We start from the raw sequence: 17295 nt of genomic DNA on the forward strand, positions 1-17295 counted from the left end.
GCTGTCAATCACGTCAATCAGCGTCGCGCGAACGCGGACTTTCGTTTGTAAACTTTAGATCAGATTTTATTTGGTTTGTGTTGTGTTTTCTCGTCGGGAGAGAGCATGTCCCCTCCAGTGACACGAGTAAGCAGTGTGTGTTCAGTGGTTGACAGTGACTGCAGGGGTCCCTGGCTCATGTTTGCTGCTCTTGTTGGCGCAGGCGAGCTCCAGACTGGCGCAGGCTCGGCGGAGAGCGGCGCCGTATTCACTGCGCTCCAGAGCTCCGTTAGGAAACGCGTCCAATGTGATCGGTGTTCACCGAGCTGCAGACGAGCCGAAGGTACCTGATGACTGCCACACTCTCTCTTTCTGCTGCGGTGTGTGAACAGTGCTGGGAACTGGGAATGCAATAGGTTATAATGTAATGTGTAGTGCAAGCATCGATCTGGGGGAACGCATTACAAGTAACGCGAGTTACGTAACCAGATTACTTTTAAGTAACTATTAAAGTAACGCATTACTTTTCGATTTAGATGGAAAATTACTTTTTCAAATATGTAACGCCACTTTGTTTCTCTGTGTATTGACTGACAGATCTCTGGTTGTCGTGTTGAGAGAAATCAGGAGTAAGTGCAGAGCATTGTGTGTGTCATGCATTTAGTCATTTAGCAGACGCTTTTATCCAAAACAACTTACAAATGAAGACAATGGACTCAAAATCATCAAAAGAGCAATGATATGAAATTGCTATTAGTCTCAGTTAGCTGAATGTAGTAAACATAGCAAGGTTTATTTCTTTATTTATTATATAATAAAAAGAAAACAAAATAGAAAAATAATAGATGCCTTGTTTTGCATTCATCATGCCCATTCAAACCGAGGAGGCACGTGCCCCCTCAGACTTCTGAGCCAAGGGGATTTGGAATGCAACTTCCAAAAGACAGAAAATAGCCAAATAATAGTTATTTATTATAACACCGGTGTGATTACAGCGTTAAGTACTGCACATCATCATCATCATCATCATCAGCTGCTAAATTCAAATCCACATTCACTGTCTGGTGCTGAGCCAGAGGGAGTTTTTACTTTATATCCGATCACACACAGTTCTGTTGAGTTGATGAATGCGATGACCAATCAGAGGCGTTCAGATGAGCCATCGCTGAAACGCTGGCGTTTTGTTCAGTGCACAGTTCTGCTCTCTGGAGAGTTCTCTCGTCAGAAATGATGATGAATCTGCAGATGTGCGAACGATGTATAAGATGTTAATTTCCCAGTGTGCACAGCTTCAGTGATTATAACGGGGGTTTTTGAGAGGGACTGAACTCTAGATAGACTGAAGTCACTGATAATGTTCATAATGTAAATACTCTTTGCTCTCTTTCTATACAATGAAGGTGTTCGTAACTTACAATGTTTTTATTAAAGTCACATTAAATATAAAGTCACACCAAAATCTGGTACTTAAAGCTGCGGTCGGTAACTTTTGACGCTCTAGCGGTTAATAAACAGAACTGCTTGCGTCTTGCGGAAGAACATCGTAGCCGGAACTACTTCTCTCTGTTTATGTCTATGAAGAATCACAAAGGTACTGGGTTACTCCGCCGCGGTATCCCCGAAGCAATCTAAAATAGTCCGAATATAAACACTTATTATAGGTGCACCCTAGTGATTCAGGACAAGCTAAAAACACGGTTTGGAAAATGGATTCATGGTGTACTCACTTATTATATACATTTTTCTACATTTTGAACACAAACAAAGTTACGGACCGCAGCTCTGATTGGTTGTTTTTTACCGGGAGCGATGGAGTTTCTGCAAATGGCAATAGGACACTGGGAGGAGCCAGAGGAGCTTGATTTATTCACAGATTATCTGTCTCATATTCTACTGTCAGGACATAATGACAGGTTTAACAAATATGTAAAATATATTTTTTTACAAAAGTTCCCTACAGCACCTTTAAGTAAAAAACTGCTTTTATGCTTAGTTAATGGATTACACCAGTGTTCCTCAAATCTTGTCCAGGAGGACCAATGCACTGCAGAGTTTAGCTCCAACCCTGATCAAACTCTGTGATTTACTAATGCTCCTATAGACATAAATTACCATGCTCAGGTGTTTGAGTAGTGTTAGGGCTAAACTCTGCAGGAAAGTGGATCTCGTCGGCCAGATTTACTTACATTAGGCTACTTTGCCCATCAAATAACATGATCTATAAAGATGCAAAATAAATTTACTGAGGAATCAAGATACTAAATGATATAATTAACACATTTGGGTAATGCTTTACATTTAAAAGAGAGTTTCCACAACACTGAGTGTAACCATTTTCATTACTTTATTGAAGTAACTTATTGAAGTAATGTTACCGATTACATTTGATTACTTTTTGATTAGTTTTCTAAAGTGGGCAAATCATGGCCTAATGGTTTGAGGCTCTTACTCGTAATCCAAAGGTTGTGGGTTCGAGTCTTGGGTTGGCTGGTTGGTGCTAGATTTTAGAGCAGTTTCTTCAAACTTAATTACAGATTTTTTCTTTTCCAGTTACTGTAGCAGATTGGAGTTAGATTTAACTAAATGATGTAATTCTGATGCATGTAGCTAGTTACTCCCCAACACTGGCTGTGAATAACATTTTCTTCATTAGAGACAAAAAGCTGCACGTGTAAAGAAGGACAATGCCAAAACGAAGCATGCAGCAGTGAAACCTTCTTCAACGGAGAACCGGAGCATCTCTGAGGTGTGTGACCTGGTCAAGGTGAGAAATCTCCATATGAGCATTGTATGATATTATTTGCTCTTAAGTTCATTATTGCTAGGTCCTCGTGTGTGTCTGTTTTTCACTTGCTGTTCTCAGCAGCCTGTTGCACACACTGATGTCTGTCTGGACTCCGAGCGTCTTCAGAAACGACCCGATGCTCCTCAGGCTTTCTCCTGCCTGTTGCTCAACATCCCAGATGTGGATTCTGCAGATGCTGGTGATGCTCAGATGTGCAGTGAATATGTGTGCGACATCTACGCTTATTTACAACAGCTCGAGGTGAAGAGACCACTAAGAGTCTAAAGAAGAAACAAACTAACTAACAAATTAAGTTTTCAGCAAATGTATTTTGGGGTGAAATGCTTTAAAGGAATAGTGACATCATCTTCAGCTTTCAGAGAATGTAATGGCTCCAGTTTAATGCAGGCGTTGGTCATCTTGACTGATTGAGCGTGGTCATCCCGTGGTGTATGCATCAGTGTGTGTAAAGGTTGATGTTTGATTACTACTCTTGCTTGAATGCATGCTTCTCTAGGTTGAGACGGCCATCAGACAGCGTTATCTGGAAGGTCAGGAGGTGAGCGGCGACATGCGAGCGGTCAGCATCGACTGGCTCATGCAGGTGCAGAGAGAGTTCAAGCTGCGGCAGGAGACCCTCTTCATGACCGTCAGCATCATGGACAGCTTCCTTCAGGTCAGCCATGCTCCATCTTCTTGACCGCTGCTCAATGTGTCCGTCCACTAATGAGGTCAGATATTTGTAGAGTTGCTTGCATTCAGTCATGTCTGAATTCTGAATGTTTTTAAAGAGTAACCCGGTGCCCAAGAAGTATTTGCAGCTGGTGTGTGTGACTGCAATGCTGTTGGCCTCGAAGTACGAGGAGATCTATCCGCCCACGGTGGGAGACTTTGCGTTCGTGACGGATGGAGCATACAGCGGTGGAGACATACGGAGGATGGAGCGCATCATCTTAAAGCGCTTAAACTACAGCCTTGGCCGCCCCATCCCTTCTCTCTTCCTACAGAGGGCCTGGAAGGTTGGACAGGTGAATTACATAATAATCTCAAACATTTGGGGTTAGTAAGAGGGTTCACGGTCTCTGAGTTAGTCTAGCGCCCGCTGATAGTTTATACTCATTATTGTGTGAAATTATTTGTTTAAATCAGCTGTTTTCTGTGTGAATCTGTGTTAAAGTGTAATGTATTTCTGTGATGCTCCGCTGTATTTTCAGCATCATTCCTCCAGTCTTCAGTGTCACATGATCTTCAGAAATCAGAATAATATGATGATTTACTGCAGACCCTTAAAATGAATGACCCTAAAAGCAATATTTCACCCAAAAATGTAAATGATGCTGCTAATTTCCTCCCCCTCAGGCCGTCAAACATGTGGATGACTTTTTGTCCTCCGTACAACCATAAAGAAGATTCTTTAGCTTAAACTGTGGCCCTTGATGGTACTTTAAGAGTAAAAAAAAAAAAAAAAGCATATCAGGCAACACCAAATTATTCCCTTTGGCTCCTGATCTCTCTCTCTCTCTCTCTCTCTCTCTCTCTCTCTCTCTCACACACACACACACACACACACACACACACACACACACACACAGGTCTTAGGAAGCAAAACAATCGGTCTGTGCAGTGAACTGAACATTATTTACAGCATCATTACCGGTAATCCTCTGGCAAACAGGGAAATCTGATTCTTTTCCATGAACTTATTCTTTCAGACACTTTGTTTCAATTAACTGCATGATAGTTTTATGTAAGCAGGGATGCGTGTTGTTTTTCAGGATTAGAAAGTTCAAAAGAACAGCACTTATTTGACAGAGAAATCTTCTGTAACATTATAAATGTCTTTACATTTCAGTTGAATGCATCCTTGCTGAAAAGTTTTTTATTTATTTTTTAAATCTTACGGACTCTTTTGTGAATGTTTTATTGATTGATTGGTTTTTATTTTTTCCTGGATGTGTTAAAGCTCGATTAATCTTGGAATGATCATGCTTGAGTTGCACAAGTAAACCATTTCCCGTCCTTCTCCGTGGCAGCGTGAGAATGGAAACCTGCACATCTTTTGCTCACTCACTTTAAAAGAATAAAAAGTCTTTTTTTTTTCTAGAATTTCAGATTTCCAGGAAAGTAGTATAACTGTTCTTCTCTCTTCTGTAAACCTCTGGTGTGCTGCCTCACACTGACTGATCATCTCCTCCGGATGCAGGCTGGTCGGAGCGAGCGTGAGCTGGCGGTGTTCCTGATGGAAGTGGCCGCTCTGGACTATGATCTGGTCCACGTTCCTCCGTCCCTCGCTGCTGCGGCTGCGTCTGCGGCGTCTCGGAGGATCCTTGGCTCCGGTCCGTGGGTGAGGCCTTCGCTCCTTCAGCTGTTAATGTGTCGCTTCAGCTGAGATCAGTTGATCTGCATGTGTGAAACGCTCTACGAAGCGCACGTCTGTTTGAGAATCAACCCGGCGTTTAGGGAAGCGTGTGAAATATTGAAGGTAATCCACCATGTGAGCGTTTCATCTTGATGATGTGTGTTTGGCAGAGCGTGAGTCTGCAGCATTACACCGGCTACAGCGAGGAGACCTTAGCTCCGGTGATGCAGGCCATCGTACGCACGCTGGAGAAGGTTACTGACCAATGCAAGGTGAGACCAATCTCATGCAAATAATCAACGCTTAAGTTCTTCTGCTGAAACCTGGTATGCGTTTGTCTTCTCGTGGCTCTTTGATGCAATGATATCTAAACGCATGCGTGTTTTATTCTTCAGTTGCAGGAGATTAAGAGCAGGTATGTGAAGGTTTCTTCAAGCATCTGCAAGGTCGATGTCGACGGATTCTCCGGTGATCTTTGGTGCAAAGATTGGTTTTAGTTTTGATGCACGTGAAGAGTTTTTAGGCACTTACACTTATTTGTATCTGGTTTTAATTATGTCTTTTAACCCATGCTTTTGTTGCATAAAATGTATTATATCAAAGTAAAGGGTCTATACTATGCTGTGTGAATGAACGGACGCATTTACCTAAATATAAGTCTGCATTTGATACTGATATGGTCAATAAATGTGTATTCATTTGATTACAAAATCCATGCAATTGTATTTTCTACCTTTAGTCGAAATCTATTGTGAATAAATGACTGTAGTCCAGAGTCTTTCATTTGTGGACTATTTACTGTGATCTCAGGATCATTGAACTGCTTTGCTGCATGCTGAAGGACATCAGTGTTCAAGAGAACTGTAACCGTGTGTCCCTGGCTGCTGTAATGTGTGTGTGTGTGTGTGTGTGTGTGTGTGTGTGTCTTAGTTCTTCAGTTAAAGACACCCACACAGAGTGTTTACTGCATGCCGGGTTTGATTGGAAAATGTTTGCATTTCTCTACGTAAATGACATTGCTTTTCCTGTTTCTGCAGCAAGGATTTAATGAATGAGTTATTGACCGACGGATGCACACACATTTGTATTGGTTTGTTTTGTAAAAGCATTGGGGTTTTGTCACTCAAAAGGGTGTTTCGGGTGCTGTCCAGGTGTGTGTTTGCACCTCTGACCGACTGATGCACACAATGAGAATCTCACACAGGTGTTTTAAGAGTCTACTGACCTGAAGAGTGTTTTATTCATCAAACACTCTTAAAGATTCAAGGCTTTTATCTTGTTGTGCCACATTAGAATATCTGAATATCTTTCACTGCACACGTCTGTAACTCAGATTTCAGCTGTTTTTAACTCCTGATGTGTTCTGATCATTTTGACCCAGAGGAGTTTCTTCTTCCAGAAAAGTCTAGTTGATGTTATGGCATTGGAGTAAACATACTGGTTTTGCTCGCATAAGTGTATTAAACCTTTTCTTTTATTTTACCCCACATTATTACACTTGAGACATTTCCAGACAGAAAAAATCTGGTCTATGAGTAATTGCATGTAAGTCCCCTGTTATTCTATATTATCTTTTAATCTTGGATTTAGTCTCTTTATCTGTGTTTTCTTTCAATTAGCACAGGTTTTGATTGATCGTTGGCCTTATTGATCTGAACATGTGCAGCAGTTTTTGAGTGAATATTGCTAGAATTATCAAAAAAAAAAAGAAACAATCCCACTCAGAAGCTGAACTGCATGAGCTCAGATCAATGAGACCCACGATCAATCAAAACCTGTTCTAATTGAAAGGCTATTTGATAGATCTGATATTTGCTGATAATATAGCATAAAGAGAGATCAAAAAGCAATAATAATAAATAATAAAAAAACGGGAATGATTCAAGAACCTATAATGTAACATACAGAATGAATAGTTGAACAGCGGTTGATGCAGTCAAGTTTCTTCTTCTCAGCCACAGCACTTTCCCCAGCATCTGTTTGTCACTATACAAACTGCAGAGTTTCCAGATACACAAGCATTAACCCTCACATGGAAACCATTAATTTATACTCATTTCATTGTTGTTCTGAGGGAAATATAGAATTTTGCACTATGGGAATTTAAAGGGCAGGTCTTAAGGTAGTCAGTGATGCACTGTTTAAAAGTCACATGATATTTCATTATTAGTCCAAAACTCATTTTTCCCCATGTCATCCTCACAGAGTAGACACCTGTAGAAGAGCAGAAATTGCTCTGTTAACATCATTTCTAAACACCTCCTTTTAGGAGTGATTTGTTTATTCACAATTTAACTTTATCTAACATAGTTTTACTGTAAATTGAAAGAAAAAAAAATCAATATGGCAAAGCTGTACCAAAGCAGAATTGCAGTAATGTATTTTAAATTTACAGATTATAGCATCAATAATATGATTGCAGTTATTACTTTATTTGAAGTGGTTATTGTAGTATAGCTGATTAAAGTATATACAATAAATAATACAGCAGTATTTTACAGGAAGGCCAGTAGATGTTATCTCTTCTATGTGATGAGTGAAGAAGACTTCAGATGAGAGGGATCTACTTATTTTCGGGAACAATTGAACATGATTCTGAAAGAAGTCCACGCTTTCTCGTGTCTCCAGTGTCAGAGAGAGCCGATAGGTGGCAGTGAGTCTATCAGGTAGATATTCCCAAAACTACCCAGCAGCTCTCAGCTGTCACACACACACACACACACACACACGCGTGCACGAGCGCAGAGTTTCTCCGAACAGAAAGTGGTGTTGTCGGTGAACGGGAGCACCGCAGAGCTCGGGTTAGTCTCGTGTCGGCTCGTGAGAGATGTGCTGGCAGCATGGCCAGATGGTTCAAGGAGCACCTGGGTTTCAAAACCACCAAAGCCCCGCCACCGGCGCCTCCGAAACCGGACTACCGACACTTCCACACCGCCGTCTCCAGCCTCCAGCCGCCGCCGGGCACCGGGTTACTGTCCGCGCAGCCCGACATCCTCACCGCATACAAACTCCAGAAGGAGCTGGACTTCGAGGATCCGTACACACCGGGCGGAACCGTGCCCTTCTGCACCGGCCCGAGCTCCGCGGCGGAGGTGAAGTTCGTGTCTCCGAAGCACCGGCTGATCAAGGTGGAGACCGCGGTCAGAGCCCCGTGCTCCCCGCCCGCTGAGCCCGAGGACGGCACGCAGGAGAAGGTACGAGCTGTCGTTAACCCGGTGCATTAACTAATGAACTTCTGAACATGTTCTGCTCCCGAGGCTCTCATCATCAGAGGCGCGTGCTGGGTTCCACCGCTGATCCAGGCGCGTGCTCTCGGTTCTAGATCAGTGGCCTCAACCCGTTAGGAACATTGTTCTTCTTTTTTCAGTTTACTCTTTTGATGAGATATTTAACACAGTTAAGCCAAATACAGTTTGGAAGCTTTTAGACAAATATACATTTTAAAAACATGATATCATCTAGCCATAATAGTTTTAATATTTGCATTAAACGCAGGCAAACAAACGATGGCAAACAGAAGCATCGCTCCATCTGCTTATATGCCATTTTACTATTGATCTTAAAACATATTTAGATTTTTACTAACTTGTTTTCAATATTTTATTATCAATGTATTTTTAATCAGATTTATATTTATTCATTTTATGTAGTGTTTTAGTAAAACACATACACATGTGTGTGTGTGTGTGTGTGTGTGTGTGTGTATATATATATATATATATATATATATATATATATATATATATTTATATATATAAATTAATTGTACAGTATGGTTTGTTAGGATACGACATTTATTTGAAAATCTGGACTCTGAGGGTGCAAAAAAAAAAAAAAAAAAAAAAAATATATATATATATATATATAAATAAAAATGTAACAAATTTCACACGATTGATAAAATCACCTTTATAGTTGTCCAAATCATGTTCTCAACAAATACAAGGACGATATTTTGCATTGACCTAATGAATCAACACAAATGTCAAGAATGCTCAAATCCAAGTCATCAAATTTGATATTTTTTCTTAAAATTTATTTATGGAAGGAAATGTACAAAATATCTTCATGGAACATGATCTTTACTTAATATCCTAATGATTTTTGTCATATAAGAGAAATGTATAATTGTGACTCATACAATGTAATATCCCTGTGTTTCTGATGAATGCTTCTGCTGCAGGGACACAGATAATACAAGTGATGTTTTTTTCATATTTATATTTAACTATAAACCGGTAGAGTCATCACCGTGTGGGAATATTTGACAGTAACAGGGTTTAGAGATTCTGGCATGCTCTGTGAGGGTAAAGGTTTAGCAGAGAAGGTCTCATCAGAACCGGTGAAACGAGTTGTTTGTGTGCTCCTCGACGGTATTGAGCTGTTACTGACATCCAGAAACACAATCCATGGCTCTGAGTTTGGGTCTGACTGCTGTAACATACAAAAACATCTCTGAGTGCCTGAGGAGCCACATCTGCAGAACTTTTGGTTATTCTTGATATGTTGGGAGTTATAGAGTCATTATACTCCTCATTATATTGGTCTCCATATTCTCTGGGATGGAAAGTGAATGTTTTAGATTCGTCCCTCATCAAACCACGCAGGATGAAGACGACCTCATAGAGGTCAACAGTAATGGGGACCTTTGACCTCCAGCGGAAGTTAGTCACTTGCAGTCTTAAAGACCGTTTTTAGCGTGATAAAGTGATTGTGTGGTGTGATCAGGGTAGGTGGAGTCTAAATGTGAACGGCTTGGATGCGTGTTGAGTTTATCCTCTCCGTGCTTCATTCCTGCCACACCGTACGCTCTCAGGTTAGTGATGTGACACAAGTGCAGAAAGCGTGCTTCAGACCGTGATGTCATGCAGTGCACACATCTACAGGTGGCTGTGATGTCATCCTCCTTCATGTGCGGCCTGTCAAATGTCTTCTGATCACAGAGGCTGCATTTATTTGATAAAAAATACTGTAAAAATGTAAAATATTATTATAGTTTAAACAGGTGTTTTCTGTGTGAATCTGTGTTAAAGTGTAATTTATTTCTGTGATGCTCCGCTGTATTTTCAGCATCATTCCTCCAGTCTTCAGTGTCACATGATCTTCAGAAATCAGAATAATATGCAGTTAAATGTATGACTATAAAATTCAAAGGGATACTTCACCCAAAAATGAAAATTTGCTATTGATTCACTCCCCCTCAGGACATCCAAAACATTTTATTTTTGTCATCAGTAGAACAGTAAAGAAGACTTTTAGCTGAAACTATGCTCCTTGGTGATTCATAAAATGCAAGACATTGGCTTCCGGTAACTTTTCTAGAGTCAAATAACATATCAGGTGACACACAATTAATATGCGTGGCTCCTGATGATATAATGAGGTCTTATGAAACTACAGGATCAGTCTGTGCAAGAAACTGAACATTATTTACAGTATAGTTACTGTAATCCAGAGCAATGGGGGAATCTGATTCTTCTCCATGAACTGGTTCTTTTAAACGATTCCTTTCAAAACGACTCGCTAGTTAATCACAGAAGGACATAACATACACAATTATATTATTAAAGCACCAGTAATGATGTTTTACAGTCTAGAGCATATAAAGTAATTGAACTGGTCTTCAGTTTTGAGTCTTTAGGTTTGATTGAGGAACTTGTAGATCTGTGCTGCTGAAGCGGTGAACTGATTCATCTAGAATGATTCGTTCATGAACCAGACATCACTCTTCACCTGAGGCTCTGGATTACAGGTAATAATACTGTAAACATTGCTCAGTTTCCTGCACAGACCAATCGTTTCGCTTCGTAAGACCTCAATATATTATCAGGAGATTCACACGCTAAAAAATGTATTTACTTTTAACAGGTGTTTTATCAGCATTTAGACTTCATTGCATTGTTTTAGAGTTAACAGAAATGTGCGTAAAATTAATGGATAATGTTGTGTGTAATGAGCTGCCAGTACGTTTAAATCGTTGAAAAGCAGCTTTACAGAAAATGTTGTTTCTACTTTATATTTAGGAGTAGGTTATTAGTGGTGACTATGACTGAAATGTACAGTAAAATCCTGATTTCATTGTCTTTCATCAGCGTAGTAGACTTATATTTCATGAATCAGCAAGGAGCAGGATTTCTCTCACAGCTTCTGCTCTCTTTATCGACCGCTGAGGCTGAAACACTAGGATCCTGCTACTGCTTCGAAAGGCCAACTCATGTCTTAATTACTTGACAAGTGGGTGATAATTATGTAAATGCTTTCCTAATGCTCTGAATGCCAATATCTTTTGCTCTATCTTGATTTTAAACCCACAGCAGCGTTCAGTCATTGCTTCAGTCTGTTCAGCACTGCAGGAGTCTTCAGGATTCATCAGATTTAGAGCTTGAGCTATGCTTTTCATCATTATTTTTAATCATGTTTACATCGTAAGGACTCTGTTGCATTTAACAATCTGCATCTGAGGTGCATGGATGGCGCAGAATAGAAATAAAGAAGTATGGCCTGAGACTGCATGAGTGTGTAATCAGCCTGTTGATTTCCTCTGGGCTCTCGTCTGAATGTCTCTCCTTCAGGAATACTGCAGTGAAGCGAGATGTTTGCAGGTTCTTGTGGGAGAAATAAAGCGCTCTGTGATCTCGGCACGTAACCTGTGGAAATGAGACGATGTCGCAGTCTTATTTGGGTCCACGTTGGTTGTTCTGATTTTAAATCACACTAAACACACACATGCTGCTTAGCTGCACTGTAACAAGACATAATGAACATTTCTAAGAAAACTGCGACGTCATAAACCCGTAATTCTGCAAAATTCATGGTGTTTTTAAGTGGTTATGTTACTGATTGAATGTACTTTTGTTGTAATTTTCACTTATTTTAGTAGCACTGATATAATTATAGACAGATACGTTTTATTTTAGTCAACAGTAATAGGCCTGGTTTAGTCCGAGTCCAAGCGGTGTCTCAAGCTCTGGAGTCTGAGTGCTTTTGCTCCAGGTTTCAGGAAGTGCTCTCTTCCTGACAGGAAGTGTTTATGGCTCCATGACAATCCCTTTTGACTGGGCAAGTCGGATCTTGCTGCTTGAAATAGACAGGGAGTGGTCAGCCCAAGCTTCTTCTGAGTCGGAAGCAGTGCGCTGTAAATCATGTTCTTCCCATGATCCTCGGTGTCTGTGATCGAGAGCTGTGGAGTGTGATGTTTCCGTCTGTAATCAAGACCTCTCCGTCACTCGCTCCACGCCTGCTTTCCTGTGTCACACAAGGAGGATTTATAGAGCAAATCTCACGCTCGGAAATATTCCACTCCCAAAAAAAAAAAAAATATATATATACATATTTATAGACAAAAACTCATATGTACAGGTCTGGAGGCAGGGCCAGTGTGTTAAAATATTTTCATCCCTTTTTTTTTTTGGTATATGTAATATTACTCCTTTTTTTACAATATTAATTTTGAGTTTTTCTTTTAATTTTTTACTTATTTAAATATATTAGTAATTTTAAGTAGTTTGACAGCATTTATTAAACATTTATTTTAAAATTATGGACATGAGAAAATAAATGAATATATATATATATATATATATATATATATATATATATATATTATTTGTATTATTATTATTATTATTTGTATTATTTTTTTATTTTTTTTTTGTATACATTCCACTCCAAATAAAAAATCTTTTTAATGCTAATTGTAATTAACAAATCTTTTTTCTTTTTTTGCATTTCATTGCATTGCAGTAATGAAAAGCTGGCAATATTATTAAATAAATGAACAAATAAAGCTTAAATAAATGCAGTCTTAATGATCCTAAAGGTAGGCTCAGTGTTTATAATCTCTCAACTTTTCCTTTTAATTTACATTTCTTGAATTACCAGTGCATACAGATACACAAATATTATATTTAGCATGCTATTTCCAATATTTGCATGCATTGCAAATATGCATGTTTAATTTATCTAATAAAAAAAAAATATATATAAAATTCAGTAATTTTGTTTTTACAAATATATATATATATATATATATATATATATATATATATATATATATATATATATATATATATATATATTATAATTTTAGTTAACAAGAATAACCCTAATTTGATCAAGCTATTTTTTTTATCTTTTTTTTTTTTTTTTGTATTTCAGTACTAAAAAAATAGGCTCTGTGTTCTTAATGAAGAAAAAAAAACAATTTTGGTTTTTGGTTGAACTATAATACTGGAATTTCATCAGTGCACACAGATCCACAGATATTATTCTGCAACTGGTGCTAAAATAAGAACATTGTGAAATGTGTGCATGCATTATAAAAACGTCTTCTTATATTCTAGCATCACAGCTGCATCTGCCTTATTTTCCCTCCAAAATTCAAACTCATATCTGTGGTAAAGGAAAAGAGGTGCAGAGGGAATTGGATTTTGTCAAGCGTGTCCTCTAGTGTTTAATCAGGAATATCTGCGCAGTGTTAAAAGCGACTGGTGTCCGGTCGGGTCATCGTGACAGAAGCAGCAGGACCGAGGACAGATGGAGCGTGCATCTAAACGAGAAGAGCACAAGTGTTGAGTCTCTTCAGCTGTTGAGAGCAGATGTACTCATGTTCTTCTGTGCTCATGAACGGTCTGTGATGAATGACTCCTGACACACGATCAATGGCTGCGTAACAACTTCTCCAACTGACAGAAAAATCACTTCTGCTGCAAAGCTGTGTGAAATGTGTGTGGAGAGAGTTACACTGACCCAGAAGAGATCTAAGCAAACACATGCAAATACTTGTTTATTTATGTCTTTTTATTTTATTTTATAAATCTAGAATGGTCAGCATCTTTGCGCACAAAGGCTTGCTCTGGGTCCAGGGATGTGGTTTGGTTTCTCTGTCTGTATGGGGTTTTGCTGTAGTAGTGTTGTCCTCATTAGATTTGATCGCTGCTCTACAGAGCGTTAGCAGCAGAAACGGCCTTTAATGCAATCGTGCCGCTAAGCCTCGGGTCCTATTAGGTTATGTGCCGCTCAAATCCCTGCGGATCCGGATGTAAATCATCAGCGTCAGGCTCTGTCAGGATTGTGTTATCAGGAGCACGTCGAGCAGGAATATCTCTGGAGGTGCTGCAAGCCACAAACACCAACATTACAGTGTGGACGCATCGAGACAGAAGAAATGCACGCGTTTTAGTTTATAAAACAGCAATATATATAACTATATAATAGCAGAAGCATAACTTGGATGTTTATTTTAATTTGTATATTTAATTACATATAACAATCTAAGTTATATATTTTTGTATATGTAAAATATTTTATAATTTCTTTAAATATTTAGAATTTACTTTTAAGTAAAAATATTATTTTTTATAATAAATAGAGTAATAAATAGAAGCATATCTCGATTGATTGATTTCATGGGGCTTTATCTTGAGTTTATTTCAAGGGAAGCGTCTGCTTGGCTGTAGTGACACTACTGGACTGAACCATCTTAATGCTGATCTTAGAGCAGTAATCAGGCTTGTGTGTTTCTCACCGCGCTCCTCAAGGGCATGTGTAGTGTTTGCGTGTGTGTTTGACTCTCAGGACACACCCAGCGCTTGTGTGCAGCCCGCAGATGGGTGTCCGCTTTACTAAGAGCCACTGCGTTTAATTATTCCCTCCTCATTCACACACACACACTTGTTATATGCTCGAGTGGAGAACGGCTGAACATCACTCCAAACTTAGCATATATGAGAAATGCAGCAACATGTTGCTTCAATATATCAAGCCTTTTCCTTATTAACCCTTAACTGCTTAATAGTGTTCTCAAATACATGTAAAAAATTGAGTGACCTGGGGACCGTGAATAAGTTAATGTATGTTTAAAAATGTGACAAAAAAAAGATTTTTAAATCAATTAAATTCTGTTATTAACTTCCATATGTTAATTTCACATGCATTATTCATTAGTGCATTTAGTGGTAAAGTGTCTGACTATTTTGCATGTGTGAACTGGAAATATCTTCATTTATAGTAAAATGTTTTCTAAAGAAGTATGTTTTCTAATAAATAAATTAATCAATTCCATTATGTTAACTGTATTGCATTTCGAAGAAATTAAATTGGCTGTAATTCGTCTGTGAAGTCAAGCTGTTCTGTTCTGCCATTTAGGCAGATCCATTAGTTTTGTGTTAAATTGTCTTCACTCTTGACCTTTTACATATGCTTACTGAAAATGCATACTTTTCTCTCTCTTTCTCTCTTTCTGCTTATGTGACCTGCATGTCTTTACTGACTCCGCTCTGGTATGAGGACGAATCTCATTCTCTGAGAGCGTATTAATGCTTGGGATGCCTCCGTGTCAGACTCAGATAATGGTGCTTTGAGCTGTGTGGCTGACCTTGACGTGTTTCTGAGTGAAAACAGCCCCACTGAAACCACATCAGTAACAGCAGTGAACACGCATGTGAGATTGAAAGACGGCTATAAATATATCTGCTTTATCCTGCCGATTGTTTGTCCTTGCTTTGTGATAAGACTGCGTTTCCAGCATAAAGCCAGCCAGGAGAGTCTCTATGAGTGCAGGATATTACAGTATGTGGTAATATTTGAGAAATCAGTCGAGGACATCTGCTGTGACACGATAATCAAGTCAACATTTTTTAAATATTCATTTATCTTTTGAAGGTCTTGGGTAATTTGTCCCAAATCCATTCTAATCTCCGTGTTCAGCCGTGACAGATTCTTCTTTAATCTGACGAGCAAGATTTTGGCCAGTTTTTTCTACTACATAAAAAGTAGTTTTAGCTCATAAAAAAAAATGTACTGGCATATGTACTGTCTAGAACAAATGTTATATTGTATAATATTCCTACTACTATCACACACCACCCTCTAGTATCTGAAATAACCTTATTGGAAATAAAAGGTATATTATTTTTAATGAGTATGACTGAATCTCTCGATTTAAAATTAAAGCTGGAATGAAATACATGTTCCACACATCTCCCCCGAAGCCGAAATCTATTCTCATTTTTTAAATGTGTCTCTTGTAGAAAAATAATATCTGTGTCTAATTTTCTAAGATGAGACATTATTTTACCTCGTTTTACAGCCCCATTAAGTCCTTTATAATTCCATGACACGATTTATTTTTACTCCCGTGTACATTACTTATTCCTTTAGCCATAATTAGATTTTAAAGCAAGTCTTGAATATTGACAGCCAAAAAAAAAAAAAAAAAAAACGTAAAATATTTGAATCATGTTTTTTTTTATAACTAAATAAGTTAACACGTTAAACTGACAGCCCCAACACACACACACACACACACACACACACACACACACACACACACACACACACACACACACACACCTTATTATTAATTTATTTTAGTTTATTTAATTTAAGTTTATAAAAGTTTATTTAAAGTATGGTAATAAATAGTTTAAAAAAATGCATATTATTATCACAAGAGCTCACTATAGAGTGGCATCTAAGTATATTCTCAGAAATATTAAAATCATGCTTAACTTCTGTTTTATTTGACACATTAGCTAACTACATGGTCAAGTAGAGAGCATTGCATTTTGGGACATTTTGAATTAACATTTTTCAGTCCAGTCTTTTTTGCTGTACACTTTCAAAAGATGTCGCAGGTAATGCATGCTCACTGAAGATGGACATACTGTCCTCAGTGTTCACACTACACACTGCAGAAGTGCTAGTATAGTCTTTATTCTTTGGACTGATCCCATAAAGTGCTGCCGTGTTTGACTCTCTGACGCTGGTTTCTGGTTTTAGCTCCAGTCAGGGTTTGGTGTGGTTTGGGTTCGCTTTCGTCCCTCTGTAAACACTGGAAATGATGAGGGGAGTGAACATGGCAGTTCCAGAAAGCAAAAAACTCTGACTCTGGAATGAATTGTAGTTCTGTTGTTTCTAACATCTATCGTTGTGCCATTAACGTTTGTGATCAACTGTGATGTTTTGCAGGAACTTTATCTGTTGTAGGAAAGTAAACTGAATTTTTAATGTTCTTGCTGGGTCTCGTCCCCTGTCTCAATCCCACAGCGCACAGAGGAATAGCCTGTAATTACACCGAGATGATGATGGCCTCTCTGTTCCTGCTCTGCTACAGCCCCCTCATACCTTCAACTTAGAAAAATGCAGGGTTTCCAGCAAACTTAGTTTTAAA

General features: G+C 38.7%; 2 protein-coding genes across 6 annotated transcripts in view; both read left to right on the top strand.

Moving 5' to 3' along the window:
• Window positions 1–5899, top strand: LOC113118744 (G2/mitotic-specific cyclin-B1-like). Of its 2 annotated transcripts, none has more exons than XM_026288157.1 (9): window positions 1–126; window positions 203–322; window positions 2633–2743; window positions 2843–3025; window positions 3282–3440; window positions 3556–3792; window positions 4968–5108; window positions 5294–5395; window positions 5519–5899. In XM_026288157.1, the coding sequence occupies exons 1-9, from the start codon at window positions 106–108 to the stop codon at window positions 5618–5620; spliced, it is 1176 nt and encodes a 391-aa protein (XP_026143942.1). In that variant the 5' UTR covers window positions 1–105; the 3' UTR covers window positions 5621–5899. The 2 variants fall into 2 exon arrangements, with proteins under 2 accessions (XP_026143942.1, XP_026143943.1); XM_026288158.1 differs by having other exon boundaries at window positions 2846–3025.
• Window positions 5900–7728: 1829 nt separating this feature from the next.
• The window catches only part of LOC113118745 (SH2 domain-containing adapter protein F-like), an 87648-nt gene continuing 78081 nt past the window's right edge, over window positions 7729–17295 (top strand). For 2 of the 4 annotated variants that reach the window (XR_003294364.1, XM_026288159.1), the window contains exon 1: window positions 7733–8317. Coding sequence is in view for 3 of the 4 variants with exons in the window: in XM_026288159.1 (XP_026143944.1) it covers window positions 7964–8317 (354 nt within the window). In the remaining variant the exon portion in view is untranslated. Of the gene's footprint in view, window positions 8318–17295 lie in introns of all 4 variants that reach the window. The other 2 variants (XM_026288161.1, XM_026288162.1) reach the window with 2 other exon arrangements.

The sequence above is a fragment of the Carassius auratus genome, chromosome 18, assembly GCF_003368295.1.
Source record: "Carassius auratus strain Wakin chromosome 18, ASM336829v1, whole genome shotgun sequence".
In the NCBI taxonomy this organism is placed as follows: Eukaryota; Metazoa; Chordata; class Actinopteri; order Cypriniformes; family Cyprinidae; genus Carassius; species Carassius auratus.

Excerpts from the sequence above, each read along its gene's own strand:
- LOC113118744 (XM_026288157.1), top strand. The coding sequence starts at position 106 with ATGTCCCCTCCAGTGACACGA. Across the intron at positions 127-202 it reads TGTCCCCTCCAGTGACACGA|GCGAGCTCCAGACTGGCGCA; the intron begins GTAAGCAGTGTG and ends TTGTTGGCGCAG. Across the intron at positions 2,744-2,842 it reads AGGTGTGTGACCTGGTCAAG|CAGCCTGTTGCACACACTGA; the intron begins GTGAGAAATCTC and ends TGCTGTTCTCAG.